The sequence below is a fragment of the Rhinatrema bivittatum genome, chromosome 9 (assembly GCF_901001135.1).
Source record: "Rhinatrema bivittatum chromosome 9, aRhiBiv1.1, whole genome shotgun sequence".
Classification (NCBI taxonomy): Eukaryota; Metazoa; Chordata; class Amphibia; order Gymnophiona; family Rhinatrematidae; genus Rhinatrema; species Rhinatrema bivittatum.
Genome location: NC_042623.1, coordinates 32,314,757 through 32,331,874, shown reverse-complemented (window position 1 = coordinate 32,331,874; position 17,118 = coordinate 32,314,757). Strand labels below are relative to the sequence as shown.

Below are 17,118 nucleotides of genomic sequence, written 5' to 3'. Positions count from 1 at the left end.
CACGCCCGTACATTCTATGAGGAGCAGATGGGGGAGCCCATTCTGTTGCTTCTCCTTGTGTGCTGGCCCCTGCTCTAGTCAAATCTTGTAGAGCTAGCACTTCCTCTCTGCTGATCTCGTGCATCGCAAAATCAGCATAAAGTAATGGAAGCTGCACGTGGGTTGGATACCGCATGCCAGCACAGAGGAACAGGAGAATGGGCTCCCTCTTCTTTCTTCGGCCACTAGTGGGATGGAGTCCCCTGGCTGCCTCATGGGCCACCTCCTCTTCTCGGCTGCCGGTGGGATGAAGTCCACCAGCGGCCTCGTAGGCCTCCTCCTCTTCTCGGCTGCCGGTGGGATGGGGTCTACCAGTGGCCTCGAGGGCCTCCTCTTCTTCTGCTGTTGGTGGGATGGAGTCGACTGGTGGCCTCACAAGCCTCTTCCTCTTCTCGGCCGCTGGTGGGATGGGCTTCACCAGTGGCCTTGTGGGACTCCTCTTCTTCCATCACCAGTGAATGAAGTCCACCAGTGGCCTCTAAGGCCTCTTCTTCTGCCACTGCCACCCCCCATGTTTGCTGCCCTGTTCAATTGCACGGTATGCACATTAGGAAGCACTGGGCTTGAGCGTGTGACTAAACGAATGTCCATGCTATTAACAAAACATGCAATGTAAAAAACCCAAGAGGAGCTGAAAAAAAAGATCAATCACAAGAAAAAAACCCAGCTCTATGAGAACTCTATAGAAGGAAAAGTCTAGCAACCGTCATATCTGGCCACATATGCTTAATGGCTTATAATGTCAAGCCCGTGGAGCACTGGGCTTGTCTAATAATAGGTTGCGTAGGACTTATAAATTCTCTGGGCAGAGCTATGTAAGAAGGGCAAGCAGTGTGATATAACTAATGCGTGCACTTATCTTGGTCCACAACTTGAAAAGATGGTATGCAAGGTCCTGGAATGAATCAGCGTCAAACAGACCGCTGAAAGGCTGCACTCCGTCTGTATTTCATTTTAGCAGATACTGCCATCAGCCTATGGACTGATCATATACAGCCACAGAAATTTATTCGTTGTATGTAACCACCTGGAACTCCCTGAAGAAGGAGTTATATACTCCGAAACACTGCCGTGTCGGAGGATTCATTCCAGGACCTTGCATACCATCTTTTCAAGTTGTGGACCAAGATAAGTGCACGCATTAGTTATATCACACTGCTTGCCCTTCTTACATAGCTCTGCCCAGAGAATTTATTAGTCCTATGCAACCTATGATTAGACAAGCCCAGTGCTCCACGGGCTTGACATTATAAGCCATTAAGCATATGTGGCCAGATATGACGGTTGCTAGACTTTTCCTTCTATAGAGTTCTCATAGAGCTGGATTTTTTTCTTGTGATTAACAAAACATGGGCATTTGAGCATCCCCAAAATGATAGAGGTTTATAAAATCATGAGTGGTGGTGGAACAGATTAATAGGGAATGGTTATTTATTCTTCCAAATAATTCTAGGACTAGGGGACACTCCATAAAACTAACCGGTAGCAGATGTAAAATAAATTTAAGAGTATTTTTTTCAGTCAATGCACAGTCAGGCGGTGGAATTTGTTGCCATAGAATGTGGTCAAAATTAATAGCACAGAGGAGATTAAGAAAGGATTGGGCAAGTTTCTGGAGGACTGAGCCATTAACACCGATTAGCCAGGCTCGCCACCCCATACATCTTGGAATACGCAATAGGGAAAGGATCGTTTAAGTACTTCCAAATGATTGGGATTAGCCTTTGTCAGAGACAGGATGCTGGGCTGGATGACCCAGCATGGCACTGATTATGTTTTTAATACGTTGTGGGGCCAGTCTGTCTCCCTTCTTCCAATACTTCCCCCCCCCTCGACTTTTAATCCCCCCTCTCACCCATTGTGGTCACCAATTGGATCTGGGTAGAGGAGAAGTAGAGTGATGGCACCTCAGGCCATGCCCTCTCCTCTGCTTTCCCAAGCCAGGGTGTCGTGTTTTGAACCATGTGTCAATAAGGCGAGTCTCATGGTTTAAAACGTGTTTACAGCATCCAGCGATGGCAGGAGAGAGGGGTTAGGCTGGGGGAATTGGGCGAGAGGGTGGTGAGAGGGGATCTGTGCTGGATATATGTGTGTGTTAAATAGAGATGGGAGGGATGAATGAGTGTGGGTGTGATTTGAGGGCATGTGGGTTTGGGAGCAAGGTAAAACTTGCTCCCAAATCCCACCCAATCCCACCCAAGAAAGAGATCTAGGCGTCATAGTGGATAATATTTTAAAATCTCGGCTCAGTGTGCTGCGGCAGTCAAAAAAGCAAACAGAATGTTAGGAATTATTAGGAAGGGAATGGTGAATAAAACGGAAGATGTCATAATGCCTCTGTATCGCTCCATGGTGAGACCACACCTTGAATACTGTGTACAATTCTGGGCGCCGCATCTCAAAAAAGATATAATTGCGATGGAGAAGGTACAGAGAAGGGCAACCAAAATGATAAAGGGGATGGAACAGCTCCCCTATGAGGAAAGACTAAAGAGGTTAGGACTTTTCAGCTTGGAGAAGAGACGGCTGAGAGGGGATATGATAAGAGGTGTTTAAAATCATGAGAGGTCTAGAATGGGTAGATGTGAATCAGTTATTTACTCTTTCGGATAATAGAAAGACTAGGGGGCACTCCATGAAGTTAGCATGTGGCACATTTAAAACTAATCGGAGAAAGTTCTTTTTCACTCAACGCACAATTAAACTCTGGAATTTGTTGCCAGAGGATGTGGTTAGTGCAGTTAGTATAGCTGTGTTTAAAAAAGGATTGGATAAGTTCTTGGAGAAGTCCATTACCTGCTATTAATTAAGTAGACTTAGAAAATAGTCACTGCACTTACTAGCAACAGTAACATGGAATAGACTTAGTTTTTGGGTACTTGCCAGGTTCTTATGGCCTGGATTGGCCACTGTTGGAAACAGGATGCTTGGCTTGATGGACCCTTGGTCTGACCCAATATGGCATGTTCTTATGTTCTTACCCTAATCATTTTGAAAAGTTGGCTTCTATGCTGATATCAGTCTTTTGCCTTTTCTATTTTAGTGCATCTCCCCCAACATTAGCCTCTGAGATAATTCCTCAGTGTATATCTTCTCCACATTGCCGGCCAGTGGGCCCAGACCTTGGTGTATCTTCCCTGCCCCTCATAATTCTGGGCAGTGGGACCAGACCTTAGTGTTATCTCCACCTTCCCACCCTCCAGCTGCAGTGGCCAGTGGGACTGGACCTCAGTTTATCTCCTCACACAAATGCTAGTTACTGGGACTAGTCACTACTAACAGTATTTATCCAGCTGAGTAGCGTTGACCCACAGCAGAGAGCTGTATAAGTACAGATTTATGTGTTTATCTGGTGGCTGCTTCTCACTGCCAGGTAGACAGATAAATCAGAATTTATCCGGGTAAGTGGCAGTGGTGGTGTGCGTGCCTACCTCTGTAGCTTACCTTCTGTGAGTATCAAACCTGTACACCTTTGTGAACTAGTGATTCTCACATGGAACGACGGTATATAAAACACTCAAATAAATAAATAAATAACCTGTCAGGGCTGCCTTCACCCCTTCCCCTGCTTAAAATGTGTGTTCAACCTGTGCCCAATGCTCATTTTACAGATTTTACGTTTTTAACGCCCGGTGAATTAGTATATCATTAGCTTACTGCATTGGGAGTTAAAAAAAAAAAAAATATATATATAAAAATCTTGGCGTTAAAAATGTCTGCTGAAAACCGGCGTGCATATTATTAGCGTCTAGATGATTGCACCCGCCTCTGGGTCTTTCTACAGCTCTAGAAAGCTGAGCCAGTTTTGAATTGGGAAAGCCGTTAAGTTTCTCTGCTGATGTGAGTTTCTGTTTGCAGGGCACCAGATCTCTCTCAGCTGTCTGAAGCTAATGGGACCGAAGCTACCGCGGACGAGGTCACAGAGGTCACGGAGGAAGAGAGGGGAGGGGTCCTGGGAGTGGCCCATGCGGAGGATGCATCAGAATGCCTGCGGGACCTGCAGGACTCCCCTCATCCCCTGGAGGAGATTGTTCCCCCTGACAGCATTGCGGGGAGGGGGCAAGGTGTTACCCCATCTGCTCTCAGAGCATTAAGTAACAGCAAGCAAATGAAAGAGAGCCCAAGGACCCTGAGAGACGGCGGAAACCTGGTCCTCCGGCACCAGCTACAGAGTGCAGAGGAGAAGGTGCAGCTGGCTCAGAGCGAGGTAAGGATAGCCAGTGCCCCTCCAGCCCTCACGCAGCTTGCCTGGCCAGACTCAGGGACCGTGGCTTATTTTTTTACAAGGGTTACAGAGTGAGTTACCCTCCCTCCTCAAATTTAGGTCTAGAAATCTTGACTGGAATGACAGTTTGTACATGTTTTGCCAAAATAATAGCTAAAGTAGTCAAACATAACAGAAAAACTATATAATTGTAACCCCCACCCCCCCCCCCCCCCCACACACACCCCCTTACAAGCTGTGCACTGCAGGGTTGAGGACATGGATTCAGTGATGGGAGGGACAGGATAAACTTGTAGGGCCGCGAAGAAGATCTAGCTTTCTTAAATGAACGAAAAGCCCAGCCAAGAAGAGCAACACACTTTAAAAAAGTATTTTTTAACTGGCACGTTAGACTGGCAGATAAACAGTGGATCACTCTAGAAGTAGAGAGGGTGAAGAAATGAGGTTGGCTCCTGTCTCCTTGGGTGAGTACCAAAATAACGCATCCTTTTGTAGACCCTATATTAGACACACGGGGAAAAGGTTTGAAGTCCCCTCCCCATGAACTCCATTTCGGGATAATCCGGACTTTAATCTACAGTACTTCTCTAAGTGGAAAAGCTTGAACATTGTTAGGGTAGGACAGATGTTTACTGGAGGAGTGTTTTTAAATAACACCTCAATTATCGAGTCTAGTGGGGACGGGAAACAATTCCTATATTTCAATATCTGCAGCTCCTGATTAAAACTTCTGTCAAAAACTTTTCGTACTAGAAAACCTAGTTCTTTTGAGATTTTGGGTCTTAATCTCAATCAAAACAAAGGGCTAGTCTCCAAATTATGTCAGCTGCCTCGGTCTTTAGAACCAGATGCCCTTAAATTAAAGTGAAACAGCACACACGGGACAAGATATTACAGAAGGGAGGTGGGAGAAAATGTTTACTTACTTAAAAAAGGGGACGTCCAGCTCTGTCACTGTACAGGAATTTATACTTCTGGTAATTACACGCCAGAAAGATTATAAAAAGATGGGCCTTCTTGACCAAGAGGATTGTTGGCGAGAATTGGAGAACAAGGGACCTTTTGTCACATATGGGAGACATGTCCTAAAATTAAGACACATTGGGCAGAAATCTTATCATTTTACAATGGTGAATCTCCCTTTAGACAAACCCTATAGGGATTTTTGCTCTGCCCACAAATAAGGTATAAGTTTGTCAACTCATCCAGCGTTGATGAGATCAAGAGTGGAAGGTACCCGGATACGTTAGGAACGGTGAATTTGGTGAAACAGAAGCAGAACAGTGGAGATATTTACACCAAGACACAACCTTTCTACAAAGGACGGTGTGGTAATGACCACTGTTGTAGTCTTGTCTTTATAGAGTTGACTCCCCTGAGGAAAGACGATTGCGTCTGAAACATGTACGTGTCGGGTCTTTAACTACAGATAGAGTTTTCACAGAAGGGGCTACACATTCATTATTTCATAAAAGGAAACAATTTATTGACACACAACAATGTGAGAAGGAATATTAGAAGATTAAACTTACAGCATTATTTAACTGGATATCACATAATACAATTAAGAAAAGATTTTTAAAAAAAATCTTCACACGAGGAGGAGGTTGGGAGTTAATGATTATAAATATGCATATGAGGTGCAGGGACGCCTACACAATTATATGAAACTTTCAACCAATTCCTAAAAAAATTTTCAAATATATAAAAAATGTTTTGTCTTATGTGAAGTACTCTTGAAAATGATCTTTTCCATAGATGTGTAGGCTTTAAAAGTTTATAAAAAGCTAAAATATCTTATTACATGAGTAATAAACTGAATTAAGTACAATTTAAAGAATATTCTTTAAGACAGCGATTGAACAGTTTTGTTCCTACTTTTGATTGATGCATAAATTATATATCACTGTTAGATGGTGTCGATATAGGTAACTCAGAAGTTAGCCTGCTAAATGAATATTTAGGCACTTATCCAGCTAAATTCTAGCTGGTTCATAAGATAACCAGCTAGAATTTAGCCGGCTAAGGGGCGGATGCAATAAATGTGTGCAGAAAACAAGCGCTGAGAGTTGTGCACCCGTTTCCTAACGCACGCTCAGCCACCTCTCCTGGGCTCGCGATGCAATATTAAAATGAGGGGTCGCACTAAAAAGGAGGCAATAGGGACAAATGTGCATCCCTAGCGCCTCCTCGGAATTGGGTGCACAGGAGAGGTGGCTGTCAAGCCGGTTGGGAAAACGGACACTCAAATCTACAAGCGTCCGTTTTCTCCTGCTACGAGCATATGCACGCACAAGATACATGGTCTGGGCTGTGTATCTTGTGTGTGTATTGGTTGTCAAAAAATGTTTTTTTCAAATAATTTTTTTTGAAAATAAATACTGCTTTGATTCCTCCTACTTAACGCTACTGAAAAAGATATAGTTAAAATCAGCATTAAGCCTGTGCAATAGCACTTCGCAGACTGGCAAACCCAGCCCACCCCTAAATCCTCCTCTTTTTCAGATTTGCATCGCACCATACGATATAGTGCTATCGCATGCGTTAACGGGGCTTTTCGCATGCGATAAGCCCTTAACGCATGCGAAAACGCCTTAGTGCATTTTGATAAATGACCCCCTAAGACATCCAGCCAACTCTGAATATCAGAGCTAGCCGGCTAACTTAATGCAATGTCTCCCAGTTACGCCCCTGGGATGCCCCTAACTTAGGGGACGATGCAACACCGTGTGCTAGCCGCCGCGCAGGGCTTAACACGTGGGATGTGCATTTTGGACGTGCTTCCATAACCCTCAATCCAATATGGGGAGTAGCGCGTCCAAAACGCGCATCCAAATCTCTGCGTAGCCAATAGCGCTCATCACGTGGAAATCCATGTAGATGAGGCTGTTAGCTAATCCCTGCGATCCAATAAATTTTCTGTGCAGCCAATGCGCCCTTGCAATGTGGCTAATTTTATAAAGGTATGCCACGCTCAAGGGTGCATACTACTAGCGCCTCCTTTTACCGCAGGCCCTAATTTGCATAGGCCACCCTCCTGAATCGCGTGCCCAGGAGAGTGGCCTGTGTGCGCGCCGGGAGCGCAGGAGCTCGCCCACTCCCCTGTGCGTTTTTCTGCATCGGCCTGTAAGTCTGGTCAGACCAAAGAGCTGTCCTAAAATGAGGCGGCTATAGGTAGCCGGCTAACTTTAAGATAGCTAAAAATACCTCCAAAGTTAGCTGAATCAGTTTATCTGGCTAACCTTGCTAGCCGGGCTGTGTCTGAATATGGACCTCGATGTTCCTAAAGTCTGGCCTCCTTTTTTGAACAAAGCAGCTGTACTGGATATGGTGACTTAATTTGATTTACACATTAAATGACTTGAGCCTTTTGGTATGTGCTTGGGAATAGGAGAAGATACTTTTTTTTTGGAGGTTACCTTTCCCTCTTGTGAACTTGACTGATAAAATTAGAAAAATGCTGTTCTTTGCTTGTTGGTAAGCTGCTGGATAAACTGTTATTTGTTAGTTCTTTAATAAAGTTTTTGAAAAAAACAAACAAACAACAAAACAAACAAAACAAAAGCGCAGCAGGAACAAAATTAAGAGAAAGTCCGGAATACAAAATTAGAACAGTAGAAGCAGCCTAGGGGATGGACCCTCCTGTCACTCCTGAGAGTCCACGTTATCTTTGGAACTTCCCCTTCCTAGAACATTTCCCTGCTGAAAAATTAGTGGAACCTAGTCAGACCTACATAATAAAAATAATCATGGCGAACTAAAATCACAAACTCCAGGAAGGGCAATTCCTGGATTCTGGTGATGTTCAGCATTGCCTCATGCCGACGGCGGTTTTGAAAGCCTTGTATCCAGGCGAGCTGGCTGTGGAAAACCCGCCCTTACTCCGTCCGGGATCCCCTAGAAGGCCTGCTTTCAGCTGGACCGAGGGAGGAATTTCCTGGAGGCGTATTCTGGGCGGGATCGGAAAAGAATCTGCAGAGATGGTATTTTCAAATATGCACGTGTCATTTTCCATCGAAATGGCACCTGCAGAAAAAGCAGGTGCCAAAGTCTGCAGATGTTTTGCACCCCTCTGTGATTTTCAAAGGGAAAATACGTGCATGTTTCTTTTTTTTTTTTTTTCTCTTTGAAAATTAGGTGCAAGGTTGGACTCTGCACCTAGGTGGATGAACATTTCCCCCATTATGTTTCCGGCCCGGTCACAAGATACAACATATTTTGCTACTATTGCCTTTGCTTATCTTATTTTCCCCAGGAACGTAGGGTTTTTTCCTTGCTTGTTCTTTTGTGGGAAATCTTGGATTTTCTCTGCTGGTCTTGGGAAATGTGCATCTCTGCTTTCTTTGTATTTTGCATATCGGAGGAAATGCATTTCCGTTTCTCTTTCTTCAGTCTTGCCCTGCATGCAGAGCCTGGCTCCTTGGGGTTTCAGGTTCAGTTTCTGTCTGCACGTTTCCATTTCTAATTTGTAGTCACTTGGAGGGTAATTGCCAAAGGGCCAGCAGAGCGGTGAAGTCTGTGGGCACATTGTACAGGCTGACTTTACTGAGCATCTTCAAAGCGAACTTAAAGGCACAAGTTTGCTTGGAAAATCCTTGGGCAATTGGCCGAGCACCTCGCACAAAGTTACGCCTGCTCCGAGTGGGGCATAACTTATGTGGTGGAACTTGCCCCCAGAACGCCTCTCCTCAGTGCGGTAAAGGTACGCCCAAAACCTGGTTAAGCGCGGACTTGTATGTGCGCCGGCCCCCGATTGATTTTCATAAACCCCATTCGCACTCATAAAATCCAGGGTTCTGTGCACGTGAGTCGTTTTGAAAATCGAGCCCTTAGAAGGGAATTTCCAAAGGCGAATATGCAGAGAAAGCAGTGCTTCGCCTGCATATCTGGTGCCTTTTTGAAAATTTCCTCACCTGTGGGCATAAATGTACGCGCACACACACACACACACAGAGGATGCTGGGGGCAAGATGGGGATTTGAGCACAGGCTTTTAAGTTTCAAAATGTGTCTGTGTGTGTGTGTAATTTCCGTTGGAAGAAGTACCCACAGAAATAGCAGGTCCAAGTCCATGCGGGGACGTTTTACTATTTAGTATTCAAAAGGAACTTTTGCCCTTTGAAAATTGAAGTGATGTCTGTCGGTAAAAAGTCCCCTGCAGACTTTACAGTTCTCCGCACAGTCTTAGAATTTACCTTCCCCCCTTAGTCTATAGTTGGTGGAGGTCAGTCCGTGTTCTGCAAATGTATTCTGCCAGTGTGAATTAGTGTCCCTAAGAGTGGCACCCTGTGCAGCTGCCCTGCTTGCACAGCTCTAAAGCCGGCCCTGTGGAGGGTTACTGAACAGAGGTGCTCTCTCTCTCTCTCTGTCTCTCTTCCTTCTCCGTGCAGTGTGAGGGGTTGCTGAACGAGTTTCAGGAGCTGCAGCTGCGACATCGCATTAGCCGGGAGGAGCAGGAGAAGCTGCAGGACGAGCTGAAACACTGCAGGGAGGAGATCCACAGGCTGAAGGGCTCCAGCTCACAGGTAACACCCCTCAGTGCTTATAATCTGTCACAGGGAGCCAAGCACTCAGTAAATGTGCCATTGGAGCAAACAAACCAATTGGAGAGCAGCTGCCAGCATAACTAACCAAGGCCTCTGCTTTTCTGTTCCTCTAAAGATATAGAAGTGACTCCCCTGCCGAAGAATCTCACATTAGCTATATTTCCTTAGTATAAACACACTTATTTGTGCATTGACTGCCCCATGTGTCATTGCAAATTGAATGGAAGCAGGCGAGGTGAAATCGGGATTGGAATGTGATGACTGCTTAGTACGCGGCGAGGCCATCTGCTTTATCTGAGGCTTTAGCATCTTCTCCTGCTACTTCTCTGTCGGGATTATTATAAAAAGCAGGGCCTAACCAGGCTGGACGTTAATATACACACAAATAGTCAAGGATCTGTAATAATATCTCCATGTACGATTTACTCGGGTGCGGAGGCGCTGCCGGAGGTGTATTAGGTTGGGGGAGGAAAGTAACATGCGCAGATTGAATTCTCCCATCCATGCACGTTTATTTCCGTTTGAAATTTCACCCACCGGGAAAAAAAAAAAAAAAGGAACAGGTGCCAAGTCCTGGAGTACTTTGTACCTGTGGCCAGTTTTCAAAAGGAAGTGAACTCACGTGCCATTCCTTTGGCAAACAGGCAGGAGGCCCGCGAGTGCAAAGCTGGGCCAGCTTTAGGATTTTGGCACCCCTGGGTAGAGTGCCGCGTGCACTGCCACAAAATGTATCCTGGAGCTGCTACAAAACGCTAAGGGCCTTTGCTTCGGGAGTTAAGGCGGTTAAAACTCTGTTTCCGACTAAATTCACAAGGCAGGACGTTAAGCCAGGGAAAGCAGGGAAGACTCTGGGGGCATTCCCAGGGTGGGGCTATGACTTAAATCAGTTAGCGCCGGGTAGGTCTGGTTGAAAATTCTCCTAAAGATGCCTGGCTAAAATGAACCGGTTGTCTTTCCCGCTCAGCGGGTCCTTGAAAACTGACTGCAAATAAACCCATCTGCCCGTTATTTCTCCCTTCTACAATACTGCAGACCCTGTTTGATCTTCGACTTTACCCTCGCTTATCCCATTCCCATTTTAAATTATCCTTTTCGATTCTTCCTTTTTTGACCTCACTGGGAGGCTGCTCCGTGCATCATGACGCCTTGTCCTAGGAACTCCTTTCCAATGAAAATGCTTGCTGCTTCTTGTGCATTGGACATTGGACATCCAGTTGCTTGTTTATGAAGCCTGTGTATGAACGAGCCAATCGGCATTATTCTTTTATTCAACAGTAGCAGAATGAGAACCAATGAGGTGAGTTGAGCTACGCATCCAGTGGCCAATAGCGCTGTTAGTTCCTGTGAGCCCTTGAGTGAATGATAATCAATAGCCAAGTTCATTATTGAACAACTGAGTGACCGAATAATTTGCCAGTGAATTTTGGAGGCATTCCTTGAGAGAAGAGATCGTGGGAATGTCTTCAGGGAGGAATAGCTAAGTCCTCTTCTTTTTAGCAGTGGTCTTTTAAAGTTTCAGAATTTTAAAACTTTGGTAATTTGAAGTTGTTTTCTCTACGCTTGCATTTCCATCACAGTCAGTACGTTAAGATGCATTTTGTCAGACGTAAAATGCAACATCTACCTTTTCATTCCTTCAGAGCAGAATAATGGACTTGTTTCAAAGGTCAGGTGGACAGAATTGGCCAAGCACAGTGCAAGATTCTCATTCTTACATTCATGCTGATGGCGTGCGGTGGAATATGAAGAATTATGGCATAGTCCAGGCATGCATGATGGATGCCCACCTCCAAGCATCTCACAGAATATCCTGTGGTTGACCTGTCCACCAAAGAAGTGCCCAAATCACATAGCAGCAGCAGAGATACAGTCCCCAAAATGTATAAGATTTAGCCTAGGTGAATAAACAAGGGGCAGATGATTCTTACAGGACTAAGAACTAATTTTATGAGGAGCTTCTTAGAGCCCGATCCGTGCAATAGCTAGTCCTAAACGTGTTAGATGTGAGTAGTGAGTGCAAGACTATTTCACCAGGTCTCCCCAGAATGTTTAGTGCTGTGAGAAAGTCGTTCTTGTCTTTAGATTTTGTTTTTTGTTTTTTTTTAATACAAGTAGTAGATCCCCTGCAGATATCTCTAGGGCACTTTTCCTTGGTGCTCAATGTTTTCTCAAGATTTAATGGTGAAAAAAAAAGGTAGCTAGAGGCTTTCTTCCTCAGATGAAGTTACGCAGCCAGGTGCAATGGAAGAGTGTTCCAGTACTCCCGCGCTTGAATGAGCAATTCTGCAACAGAGGGGAGGATTGGACCACTGGCCCAGAGGCTTTCCATCCTGCACAAAGGTTGCAAGAGGCTTCAGGCCCGTCAAGGGCTAGATTTAGACACAGGCGACATAGGCCAATTGCCTAGGTCACCAGATTCTGAAAGTGCTCAAAAATGGGGATCCCCCCCCTGCTGCTCTCTGATTTTCAGGGGCAACCTCCCACCCCAGTAATCTTAAATCCGGCTCTGGCCCTGCTGCTTGCGTCTTTGTCAGTAGGCCTGGACAGGGATTATGGGACCCTACGATACCCACAGTGACAGAGGTCACTGGTAAAGCTGGCGTGGGATGAGGTGAGGCCACAGAGGACCCCCGAGAAACGACTGAGACCAGAGGCAGTGTATCTGTGGCCTCCTTTATGGAAGTGGAGGAGGGGGTCCTTCCTCCTGGCTGCAGATTCACTGCACTTTCCTCAGCAGCCCGATGCAACAGAGCGCTTCGCCGCACGGGAACGGGCATTTTTTTCCTGAGCGGTTCAGAGGAGGTCGATCGGAGTTCCAGGGATCTCTCGGGAAAAGCTGGAAGGGCCTTTTTTTTTTTTTTTTTTTTTTTTTAACGTATATCAACCAGGAGGATGGGGAAAAAGAATAAGTATAATAAGATTCCTGAAGAAATGACAGTGGCCCTGTCGCGGACTGCAGTTAATACGCTGGAGGCAGAAGTATTAGCCCATGTGGCTTATCTACACGTGCAGTTTAAGCATGGAGAAACACTGAAGGTTTCCTGCAGAGCTGACGGTCAAGAGGTGGTCAAAAAGCTTGAGGTCTTGGAACGTAAAGTATCGGATCTGTAGGTCCTTAATGATAGCTTGATGAAAGGTAATATTTTTCTCTGGATTGGATTTGTTGAGAAGATATGGTTCGGGTTCTTTGAGTCGCCGCCGCCTATAATTAAGATGAAATATTATTTAGAGTCTAGAATTCCTCCTTCAGAAGGGGAGGTTGATACCTCAGCCCCGCTTAAAAACGTTCAGGGAAGTGGTAAATTATCTGAAGCTCTGGACAGTCCTGGGAATCCCTTCCAATTTTGGTTACCTTTGCTTTAGACACTGAACTTTGCGGATGTTTTTCTTGCACAGAGAGAGAGAGAAAAAAATCCTTAGATTCTCAGATTAAGATTTATCCCGGAGGAGGAGGAGGAGGTTTCAGGGAATTGTTTGTTTAGAGCAGGCCTTCCCAAACTTATAGCCACTGTGACCCCATTTTAGTACTTGAAAGTTCACAGGACCTCAGAGGATGATCAAAAGACCTTAGAAGGGGGTGCGGTCCCCTCCAACAATCGCTCCTCACCAGCGGTGGATTCCTGATGAAGACCGGCCCGGGGATTCGCCGCCCAGGCCGGCCCAGGAGATACCACGTGGTCTGCCGAGCGCGGCTCTGTCACGGCCGCGCTCGGCAGTCCACGTGACTACAGCGACCGGCCCGATCCCCCCCGATAGGCCAATCCGCCCCTGATCCTCACCCTCCCCATACTCCAGCTGATCCTTTCTCTCAGTCTCCACCCCCTCTACAGGACCTCCTCTCCCTATCTCTTCCCCTCCAACATATCCACTCTGTCAACCTCCACTCCTCTCATCTCCCTTTCCCCTCTTTCACCCCCTCTAGCCCTTTTCACATCCCTCAGCTGATCCTTTCTCACCCCCAAACCCTTCTTATAACCCCTAATTTATCCTGTCACTCCCTAACTCTCGCTCCATCCTCTCACATCTTAGCCTTCCCTCCTCCTCTCCAATCCTCTCTTGCAATCCCCCTAGCTGATCTCCTCTCACCACTCAGCTCCTTACATTCCCCTCTCTCTCTCACCCTCCACAGACAATCCCTATCCACCTTATCCATCCCTCAAGCCCTCCTCTCTCTCATCCCTTCAAATAGCCCCTCCTCCAAACAGCCACTGGCCAGGGCCAGTGATAATATTTTTCTTTGGGCTCTGGGTTAAAGGTGGATGACAGCTGGTGGGAAGAGAGAGTAAGCTGATGACATGGGCACCACTTTTCTCTTGGGTAGGTTCAGTGCTGGGTGAAGAGCAAAGAACAGTGGCAATCTCCAGTGACCCATGCACTCGCATCCCTCCCTTCCCCTCATAGCTGATCCCAAGTGCCTAACGGTGATCTTCAAGGGACAGCAGCATTACTACAAATTCAGCACGGGGCCTTGAGATAGTGCAGACTTATAGGCCCTGCAGCGGCTTTGATCCGTCCTCGTGCAGGGCTTCCTGTTACCACAGAATCTCCTGCAAGGGCAGAGCAACTGCAGGACCTGTGAGCATGCTGACCCCAGGCTCCCCGCCAACGTCCACTGCTCATGCTGCTGCTGCTGGTGCCTGAAGACTGCTGCCAGTTGTGACACAGGATCCCAGCTGAAGGTTTAGCGACCCCATTTGGGGGACCCACAGTTTGGGGAAACCCTGGTCTAGGGGTTACCTCTTCCCTGAGACATCCGTTTTAATGCAGTTTTGTATAACTGAGAAACATGTAGAGAAACCCCTAGGTCTCCACTCCATGTTTGCATCCAAGCTCAGGCCCTGGGTTTAGGTCTTAGGAGAAAGAGGGAGCGGACCATCCCTGACCAGCACCTCCCTTGAGGTTCCTGGCAGAGCGGCAAGAACAGGGTGGGAGTTTTGAAGGAGAAGGAACGAGCAGGTTGCACTGTTCCCCGGTCTCCGCAGCCTGATACTAGAGCGAGGGGAAGGGGCAGTTTCCTATCCAGTACCCAACCCGTCTGGCAGGGCTCGTCTCAGCGATGGGAGTTGTGGATCCCTCTGGGAGGAATCTTTCCCCCTTGCCTGGAGATTCTGTGGCTCCTATCTTGCAGCCTGGGGAGGGACAGCGGGTTTCCCTGTCAGGGGAGAGAGAAGTTTGTGAAGAGAGATTTTTGTTCCTTTCTGTTGGGAGGACGTTTGCGGAGGAGCACAGTTTTGCTGCTTTGGCACTCTCCACCAAGAGGGTTCCTTGGAAACATCAGAGGAGAGACAGGAGGCCCAGTACTAGGGCTGGCTCTAGGGCAAAGGGCAACCTGGGTGAAAATCTGCTCCCCTGCTGGCTCCCTATCCCACCGGGTGATGCCAGTGGCACCCCCAGGGCACCCCTCAGGTCATGGCCCAAACGCCGGCACTTCCCACCTGGAAGGAAGGTTTTTCTAGTGCCTGCCAGCCTGAGGAGCACTCACCTGGAGGAACAGGACTGAGACTGGATTTTGTACGGAAGATTTAAAGAGGATGATCCACACCCCAGGGTGGAAAGGACTGGTGCCTGTGAATTGGGATCTAGCACTGGGACTGAGTGCAATCCTTGCCCCCAGTTGTGTGTGTGTGTGTGTGTGTATGTTTGCGTGCGCATGGGGGGCAGTGTTATTATTCTGGGCAGCGATCCCTGAACCTGAGTAATAGCAAATGTGAACCTGATTTGGAACCGATATTTGCTTTCTCTTCAATGTGCCGGGTTTCAGGTGTTTCTACTATCGCTTTAGCTTTGGAAGATCATTTGTAATACTTGCAGAGATTTGGCTATGGTGTTAGGGCCTGTGGCACACTGATTTTTTTTTTTTTGTTGTTGTTGGAGAGAGATTTTTTGCTTGATATATTTTCATCTTGAATCTTCCTTTTTTTCAGCTTTGCGGACTTTAATTTTGGCCCTGTTTTGAAGAGTCCTGCTTTGCTGGCTTTATATGATTGTGTAAAACCGACGGGCGTAGCCCCAGTTCGATAAGGAAGAGGGGCTTATCACATTGTCTGGTGCGTGTGTGTGTGCGTGTGTGTGTGTGTGTGTGCGCCTGTTTGTGCCCCTTTCAACTTCAAAACGGGTAGACCCAACTGAACCACATTTTTGTGGAGGTAGGCCCTGGCAGGCAGCCTAATTTGACTTTTGTACCTTTTTAAGGCTTGCAAATGATTTGGAGGAGGACACGGGTGTGCAAGTTGACAATTTCCCCATAAGAAATGGATGGCGGGAAAATTCAGCTCCTATCTCAGGAACCACTTGGCGGATTCTAATGAAACCTGATACCTGGGCGAAGGGCATAAGGAGCTTTATTTGGATGGGATGAAATTTTGGTCAGTCTTTGCTTATTGACTATTTATATGGCAACAAGATGCTATTTTCTCCTGTATGTATTGCCTTTACTTGATTTTGTGGAAACCCATTTTGTCTTAAGCTAGCACTCTGGGGGCATATTTGACTTTTGCACTTATCAAAAGTTTCAAGGGGAGGATGCAAAAGGACTTCAGATTCAGAAATGTTCCTGCAAGAAAAGCACGGGAGACAATTTCAGTACATGATATCTTGAGACACGCCGGGCTAGTCCTCGTGAAGGTTTAGATCTGGCCCTTGAGTGCGACAGCCTGTGACTGGGATGAGTGAAAGGTCGGTAGCTCCTTAGTTACCGATAGTTTACATGAGAACACGGTGGTACATCATCAACACGGGACGTGGTGATGGGCTGAGTTCATCGTACCTTGCAAATTCTGCGTCGTGAAATTGTTCTCCTTATCTCTCCATGTGCTTATCATTACCCTAAGCCTGGTTATTACTGACTGTGCATGGTGGAAGTTCAGCGTGATGTGACTTATCTGAAAAATGGATAGCAGCATGAGACTATACCGTGTGTTTTTCAGAACAATCAACTCTGCTGTTCCATATTGCAGAATTTATTTGGACTTTGGTTACATTTTGAAAGCTTCATGTGCATTTTGATGAATGCGTTAGATCTTGCATCCCTTTCCAATTATCGCTTACAAATGGCACCGAAGCTATCTAGAACGTCACACTTTCCGTTGGCTTGATGAGAGGATTTTATTTGCATGCTGTTAATGTGAAACGCCTTTTTTTATTTTTTTTCCATTTATTTGAATTAACGGTCCACTGCTGGTACACCAGAGAAACACAGTAGATGATGGCAAAAAAAAAAAAAAGTCCAATTGGCCCCCTAGTCCCCCTAGTTAAAAGAGTCCACAGTGCAAGGATTTATCCCAGCTACCAGCTGCAGAAGTTTTGGTCA

At 46.4% G+C, this 17,118-nt stretch overlaps 1 protein-coding gene across 6 annotated transcripts in view; it reads left to right on the top strand.

Moving 5' to 3' along the window:
* CCDC136 (coiled-coil domain containing 136) overlaps positions 1-17,118 on the top strand; it is a 98,869-nt gene that overhangs the window by 44,725 nt on the left and 37,026 nt on the right. For all 6 annotated transcript variants that reach the window (XM_029615650.1, XM_029615656.1, XM_029615654.1 and 3 more), the window contains 2 exons: positions 3,898-4,246; positions 9,654-9,788. In XM_029615650.1, coding sequence (XP_029471510.1) covers positions 3,898-4,246; positions 9,654-9,788 — 484 coding nt within the window. The remainder of the gene's footprint in view (positions 1-3,897; positions 4,247-9,653; positions 9,789-17,118) is intronic.